Here is an 8415-nt window from a genome sequence, read left to right as displayed (position 1 = left end):
ATGTCGATTAGAGACCTCAACCTGAATTCTCCTTTTTTCACCAATAGAGGTTTCCCAGGGGTCTCAGACTCCTGCTCTCCCAGTGCCGCTCGCCTGGCATCTGCATCTGCACGGTTGTTCCCTTGAGTTACCGGAATTATTTATTTATTGTGTTATTTACACTTAACTACAGCTACTTCAGTCGGCAGCTGCAAAACTACAAATCAGTTCAGAGACAAACCCAGTATTCTAAACTGGAGTCCCTGCTGTGGTGAGATAATTCTATTTCTCCACAGCCATCCAGAACTGTGGCATACATACACCAAATACATATATTTAACATCTTTCTTTTTACAATCTTCCACCAGGGCTCTAAACTGGCTTGCTGCGCTGAGGCAGTGGAGGGTCATTTTCCGGTCGTTAGTACATCGAATTCTGTTGTAACAGCTCAGCCTGTTCTCTGTTCTCCATCATGCACCAGAGAGGACCCATCAGTAAACAGTATTACATCATCTTAAATTTTCATGGTCCCCCACCCTATGGCTACAGCATCTAATGGTATAATAGTATCCCACCGGATGGTGCCTACCTCCATGCTCCTGTGTCAGCACAGTTGCCCAGAACCCATTTTCCACACTTACATACAAAGGAATGGTTGATCCATCTGAGGAAACCCCACTCTCAGCCCCTATAAGAGAGCTTGTTTCAAATTATTACAGGTGGCTTTTGCTGCTGCAATCAAGGCAATCTCGTCCTTGGACTGCACTCCCCCCTTAAACAGATCTGTTAAAAGTTGTGGTCACCCGTAAAAACATTGCACCCAGGCCCTGTTAAAATTACACAATCCTAGACACAAAAGGGCCTTATCATAACTGCTTAATATTAGAAACTCTAAAACCTGAAGCAATTCAGACTTGTGGGTTTCCTCGTCAGGGGAAGCACTCAGAATATCATCAACATACTGAGTGATCATAGAGGTCAGTTGAAGCCACGTGATACCCTGTTCTGAATAGTCATTCCTTGTAATGCTACATAACATCCCAACCAATAGATCTGGGATGGAACCATCCACATTTGGTGCACTTGGGTAATAAGTGCATTTAAATGTTAAAATCAATGTTAAGATCTGTTAAAACTCTCTACCCCATTTAAAACTCTCTACCCCAGTACTCCTGTGGCTGTAGTTCCTCTTTTGCAGTGAATAAAGTATTTTTTCTCCCGTAAACACACTTTTTAGTAATCACATTCCGATTTCTCTTTCTTTTTCTCTCATGTATCTGCCACCACTGGAACCGGCCGCACACCAGTGCTGCAGCTGCATCCTTGTGCTTATACCAATACTCATATGCTTTCTTACAGGCATCTTCACCCCAAACTACCTCTGACAAACTCAGCTTCTTCCTATATTTTTCCTCCTTTTCCGTCAACTTACACTCTTCCTATATATAATTGGACCTTTCCACTACTTTCTCAAACACCCTGTTAGCACATGTTTAGTTTTAAGATTTACTTTGTTGTGTGTGAGGTAACAGCTCACAGGGGGATGCTTTCACTTGGAAATCCTGTGCATTCCTGCACTTATTCAACTAAGGGAATCTGTTACCTCCAGATCTAAATGCCTCTCAGAGTCTTTAGAGAGGGCTTACACCGCACTGTTCACAGGCAAGAAACGAGACCTCGAGGACTCCCTTCCTGGATCAGTAATTCACCATCCCCAGAACGCCAGCATTGCTGCTTTTGCCCCGGGGTGGACTTAAGCACTGGGCTCCAGTCAGAACTATTCTCGGATCTCAACGTCCTTTAAATCCTGCTAGTTAGTGCTTTGCTCTTTTATTATGATGTGTGTTTATGTTAGTGTTGTGCGTGTGTTTGTGTTCACAAACAAGGAAAACACCAGAAACATACATCTATCATCTACGTCTCTGCTGCTCCCTTTAAATAGAGGAAAACACGGAAAACATACGTGTATAATCTACGTCTTTCATGTTCCCTCTAAAACAAAAATACCACACGTCACTCCAATCCATGCACGATCAAGGCGTAGCTAATCTCAGGACCAAATCCTGGCTTAAAGTGCAATTAAAGCACCACTCAAGCTTCAGAACCCCGGGCGCAATTAAGGCCCACACCGATCCTGAGCCTCATGGTAAAGGTCCAAACTCATTCAGAAAACTCCACGCACAATTAAGGCATACACCAGTTTCGAACACCTGCACACAATACCGCGGATCACCGCCTGCCAGACCAAATTCTGGACTTACAGCCCACCACCCATTACATACACCGGTGTCTTCCCCGGGCCAGAGGTATCTAGGAACTCATGTTTACTCCATCATCTTGGGTGATCCTCGCAGGGAGCAGAGACTTCCCAATCGGTCAGACAAGAGAGTCGGGACTTTTAATAGAAGAGGAGTCCTTACCTTTTAGTAATGTGTGCGCTGACCGTCTCTCCTGCCGATGGGAAGTTCTGCACCTTCTGCAGTATCCGCCGACTACGCCAAAATTGTTGTAACAGAGAAAATAAGTTCTGGATCCCAAGATTAAGTTAAACAGATGAGTTTATTGCATGCAAGGAACAATAAAACCAAAGTCTTGTTCCTGCAAGGAACAACAAAACCAAAGTATTGTTCAAAGTACCGGCACAAAACTTTCAGTTTATATAGCCCTTTCCTGTCGCTCCTGACATAGCTCATTATTATGGTAAAGGGGGGAGGTCACTGTATGTGGACAGTTCACAGACTCTTGGCCAAATGGTTAGGGTTTTAGGTTACCTTCCTTGGGGGTTTCCTAGCTGGCATCTGGAATCCTTATCAGTTATCCCCTTCTTCACATCTTGTGTCTTCAGTTAATAAAAATGGAACATAAATGTCTTTTCATGTTTATTTTGGTATCCTGTTATCTCTTAGATTTTATAATTGGATAACATATCAAATATAAATCATTGAGCTACTCCCTTATCAGAAAATCAAAGTATGTATTGTATTTCTTAATTTAATAACTTTTCATGAAACCTGATTGATGGTATCCACTTATGTAAGACCATGAAATGTTCTGAATGCACACAAAAACTGTGTGTCACTTTTCAGTATGATGAACAGTATTAGGTCTGTTTGTGCTGGTTTGTGTCATTAAAACATGTGTTTGTAATGCTTGTAATGCTTTCTGAAGTGCTTTCTGAAGTATAGCACCTTTTTGTTTGGGGGGGGGGGGGTTCATGTCCTCACTTAGCCCCTGAGAACAGTGCAGGAGAATCGAACTGGTCTCACTCCATTAGTCTACATAGAACATAGTGACCAATGTCCTGGTACGTTTCCATGTTAGTGTTCTACAGTATATTGGCATTGCATAAAAAAAAACAACATGTACAACATGATGCAACAAGTGCAACAATCATTTTATTTGATGAAATTGTTTGTCGCTAGTACACTATGCATGCAGTATGATTAGCTCAGGAAAGCACTAATGGTATAATAAGCATTTAATATTGTGGCAATTTGTATAAAAGCCACACTCAGCTACACTACTTTAAGGATTTTGTGCAAATAAGCCACAAAGAAATAAAGTTTACAAATGATAAAAACTATGCCTGACTGTAGTTTTCTACAGTATCCAATCCAATGAGAGGTTTTTGACATAGAAATGAAGATTCACTTAGGTTATTTACTGCATTTTATGACTGGGGCTGGCTTATTGTTTTCAAAGGAAAGATCACAATTCCTGATAACACTGATAACATTTTCCACACTAAAGTGTTAAGTTAGACATTGTAAATCTGTGAGAAGTTTTTTATACATGCTTTGTGGGCTGTCATGATGTAGTCAAGATCTTTTACACATAATCACACAATGTCACCACATGTACAGGTTTGAATAAACTCAAACTCCATCTACAGGGTACAGATCAAACTGTTATGGATCTTTTCTAAGTGTGAAGGGCATTTCTTGGAAAACTTGCCATTTTGTGGAGTGTACATGCTAGACCTGGCATCAAAATGTTGTCCTATTTTTTTCCATATTTTGGCCCAATGTTTTCTATTCTGATTAAACCAGACAGCTCTGATACCAGATTTGTCAGTGTTTCAGTGGTTGGGTGTTGAGGATTCTTAAACACACCAAAACTAAGTTAAATTTAAAGTCAACATTCACTTGATTTTCATTTTTGGAACTTCAATAGTGTCTTAAAGAAAACATCTAAATATGTCAAACATTTGGTATTTAGTTAAGGGTGAGATTTCTCATAACTTTCACTTTGTTTTCCCTTAGAAATCATGGCCCCCTTAATAATCCCCATTTATGAATTGGCTTCATTACTCTGCGCTCCTCCCCACTAATAGCTGATATGTGGCGAGTGTTCTGGTGCACTGTGGCTGCTGTCGCATCATCCAGGTGGATGCTACACATTGGTGGTGGTGGAGGGGAATCCCCATTATCTGTAAAGCACTTTGAGTGGAGTGTCCAGAAAAGCACTATATAAGTGTAAGCAATTATTATTATTATTATTATTATTATTATTATTGTTATTATTATTATTATTATTATTATTACCTCTTTTAACAATTATTTTCAAACCTGAGTCAGTTCTTTGTCCCTCTCATAGCTGGTTAACAACTGAACGCTCAGAGATTCGCATGCTGCTTAAAGTGTAAAAACTGTAAAAGAGAAATGATCCTATTACATGCTTAAAGTTCTTTGTAGACATTTATAATGCTTTAATAATTTTATATATTATTATATTTTAATATTATTAAAAATGTAAGTATATCAGTGATAGACAATAAGAAAGTATCAGTCGGATGCAAAACTGAAAATGTACATGAGAAAACTGCTGGGATGCCTTTTCTGAAATTATTTTTTTTTCTGGAACTCTTGCAATAGATTCTAAATTTTAGAAAAGACAGGATTCTTTCAAAAACACCATTTATTTACAATACACTAAAATCAAAATAAAATACCAGACACATTACAGCAATTAATCCTTTATCATTGTATAAACAGAATGAAATTAAACTTTCCATTTTATAGATTAAAAATAATTCAACACATTACATAGTCTACATCAAAACCATAATTAGTCTACATACAATAGTTGTTAATATATTAATATCTCAGTTAAAAAGGGTGTAAAAAGTATATATCAATGCAAAATTCAAAGAAAAGCCTTAACATTCTAAACTTTCTCAAAGATATTGCTGTTTTAAATATAAATAACAATGATCAATTACTTCCACCAAAGAACTTAAACTCAAAAATGATAAATCCTTAATAAAAAGACTAATAACAGTTTCATTCCACAGGTAAAGAACAATACATAATGTTTTAGTCATAACTGTGCTTACTTTACACAATTCCATCATATTTTGCATTTTAAAATAAGTCACGATGGCTATGTTTTAATACAACTGGTGCTAAGTATTATTTTGTACTTCTAAAAAACAAATGCATTTCACACAGCAGCATCTACAGATGTTAATTTTGTAAGTATGCACACATTAACAGAAATTGTAGAAGCTGCCAGATCCATGATGCAAAATAAGCACTGTTTGCCACTTTTAATTGATAACTAGGATAAAACAGATAAAAAAACATGGGAGTAAGACATTGAGGATTCTCACATATCTTTGATGTTGAGAAAACTGAATTAAATCTAGCTGAAGCAACAGTAGATCCTATCTTGTTGTGATATTTTTGCTACAGATACACACTCATTCATAAGGCAGATATCCCAGAAACCAATTAAACTACCAGTATTTTTTTTGTATTGTAGGAGAAAATTAGAGCCCCAGGAGGAAATTCACATGAACACAAGGGTACTTACAAGCTCCATGCAGATAGCACCCGTCTCAGAGGTGAATGCAGTGCCCCGGTGCTGCAAGGCAGTAATGCAAACCACTATGCTACCATGTTGCCCCTTCAGTGCTTTATAAATGTTTGCTCATATACTCACGTACATCGTAGAGATTGGAGCTAGTGGTGCTTCCAAGAAATTTACCTACTCACAACATTCAAGCTCTATTCATTATATCTCTGGCAAACCAACCTCAACTTCTTCTGAGATAGAATGCTTTGTCTAGGAGGAAAAAATAAACACACCTACAATGTCCGAGAGTTGATGCAACATTCTGAATGTGAGAATCTATCTGCCAGAATATTAGAAAGTAGCCCCTATTTCAAGGGTGTTGTGCAGTAGTTTTAGCTATAACATTTTGCAATATTGATTCCACAAAACGTTCTAAATTATCAATGGAGATTTGGGACATCTTGACTAACAATGGTTGATACAGTTCTGAGATCTGGATAGCAGCTCAGTAGCAGTGGCATGGGTTGTGATGATGGCTTTGGATGTCAGTAGAAAGGGTAGCATTACTATATTTGAGAATGTTAATTGCAATTCTGACTAAAAGGGCTCAGGTGACTGAAATTTCTCACCAGACACCTGGGAAGAATTTATTCTTTTTCAAGGTTCTTATCAGACTGGCTCTGATCTCTTTAGTTCTCAGGCAGTAAATGATGGGATTCATGAGGGGAGGGAAGACATTCTGAAACACTGCCCCAAAGATTCGCAAGTCCACAGAAGCCTCAGGAATCCTGTAGGAGATGTAGACACCTGCTGCTGTTAGATAGAAGACAGAGATGACCAGCAGGTGTGAGCTGCATGTGGAGAATGTTTTGATCCTCCCCTCAGGACTTGAAATATGGAGAACTGATTTAACAATCTTCAAATAGGAAAAGAGGATGAAGAAGACAGGGATCAATAACACACACATAGCAACAGCTAAAGCCACATAGCTGGTCAAGACAATGTCTGCACAAGCCAAGCGTAACACTCCAGAAAAATCACAGAAGCACTGTAAAACTTTGTTAGGTCCACAGTATGGCTTTGTCATACCCATAATGACTGGAGATAGTGGGCAGAGGAATCCTCCCAGCCAGCTGATAATAATGAGTTTAAAAGTGAATTTAGGGCTCATCTTGATGGGGTAATGCAGTGGGTGGCAGATGGCAAGGTATCTGTCATAGGCCATAATCAAAAGTATAAAGCATTCTACGCAGCCTAAAGCCAGGAAGAAATATGTTTGGATGAAACAAGCTGGTAAGGGAACAGCATAAGAAGCGGACCTGAACACATTTAACATTGTAGGTACAGTGAAGGTAGGAAGAGTTATGTCAATGATGGCCAAATTGCATATTGTCATATACATGGGAGTGTGTAAGCCTGCATCTGCCGCAAATATGCCAATAAGAAGAAGATTCCCTAATATAATTATGAGATACAATGTGAGGAACACAGCAAACAAGACAGACTTGCTCTGAGAGTCCTGAAGTCCTGGGAATCCAACAATAATAAATTCTGTGACCCTTGTTTGGTTTATGTTATCCATGGCTAAATTATTCTGAAACATGAAATAAGAAAAGACAAGTTTAAAGTTACGTCTTCAAAGACAAATTTCTATAGCAGTTTTTATTTTTAGCAACTTTTATCAGAAGATGTAATATATGATACTTTTATTGTTTCTAAGGACATCCATTGGTTCCACATCTTCATAGTAAATCAATATTTATCACTAGATAATAATACAGAATTATCCTGTCAATTAATGTAGGAACTATCGCATTAGATCCAGAATATCAATTTTATCTGCTACATTTAACAGTTAATAGTCAAATTGCAGTGAAGAAAGTTGCCAAAAAGTGACAGTGATATATTTTTTTTATTTTATTTTATTTTTGTATTTTAATTATATATATATTTATTATCCTTGCAAAGTATATGGGCTGATGAACTGATTAAAAAATATCAATGATATTATTCAAACAATAAAACTGAAAGTATTGCACTCAGCAGTATTAAACAGGTATACAGTAGCTGAAGCTTATTCACCGTCAAGCAAAATAATTTTTGAGCAGTCACCCTTCTGTAATGCAGAAACCAATCAATACTAATGTTCTTCTGAAATATTCCCTTTTTTGAAGCTTTACAGGTCTATGCTAATAAATCTAATCTGCATTTGTCAAGGAACACCTGAAGGTGAGTTGGTTAGAGTTGTTTAGCAAAGGTTTTATCCTGTTAAGTACTGTACCTGAGTAGCTACAACAGAACCATAGTGAGCAAACTTAGGACAGTGTCAAACTAATTCACATTGGTCATAATCTTGACAACCTTTATCACTAGTGCTCAAGGTAAAGTATAAATGAGGATGCAATTTCAAATGCTAAAGTAACTAAAACATACTTAAAAGCATAACAATGCATAATCTCTCAAGGCTTTTGCAAAGCAGTATCTATTGGTTTATAAAAAATGTCAAATAATTGAGCTTAAAAAAACACAAAAAATGCTAACAAAAATACTAGTATATTAAAACATATCCATTAACAAGTATGCCTATGCACTTAATCAGTTCTATAAAATAACACTGTTTTGATACAAATTAGTGGTGAT

The 8415-nt window shown here is 37.5% G+C and overlaps 1 protein-coding gene across 1 annotated transcript; it reads right to left on the bottom strand.

The window, feature by feature from the left end:
- Window positions 1-2303: 2303 nt before the first annotated feature.
- On the bottom strand, window positions 2304-7357 carry LOC102696886 (olfactory receptor 11H6-like). The gene is made up of 2 exons (XM_006643335.2): window positions 6865-7357; window positions 2304-2326 (listed from the first exon to the last, which is right to left on the bottom strand). The coding sequence occupies exons 1-2, from the start codon at window positions 7355-7357 to the stop codon at window positions 2304-2306; spliced, it is 516 nt and encodes a 171-aa protein (XP_006643398.2).
- Window positions 7358-8415: the final 1058 nt, after the last annotated feature.

The sequence above is a fragment of the Lepisosteus oculatus genome, chromosome 13 (assembly GCF_040954835.1).
Source record: "Lepisosteus oculatus isolate fLepOcu1 chromosome 13, fLepOcu1.hap2, whole genome shotgun sequence".
Taxonomy (NCBI): Eukaryota; Metazoa; Chordata; class Actinopteri; order Semionotiformes; family Lepisosteidae; genus Lepisosteus; species Lepisosteus oculatus.
This window is presented reverse-complemented; position numbering and strand designations above follow the sequence as displayed.

Coding starts and splice junctions, on each gene's coding strand:
- LOC102696886 (XM_006643335.2), bottom strand. CDS start 7,357: ATGGATAACATAAACCAAACAAGGGTCACAGAATTTATTATTGTTGGA. Junction 2,327..6,864: donor ACTATCTCCAGTCATTATGG/GTATGACAAAGC, acceptor GCTCCCTGCGAG/GATCACCCAAGATGATGGAG.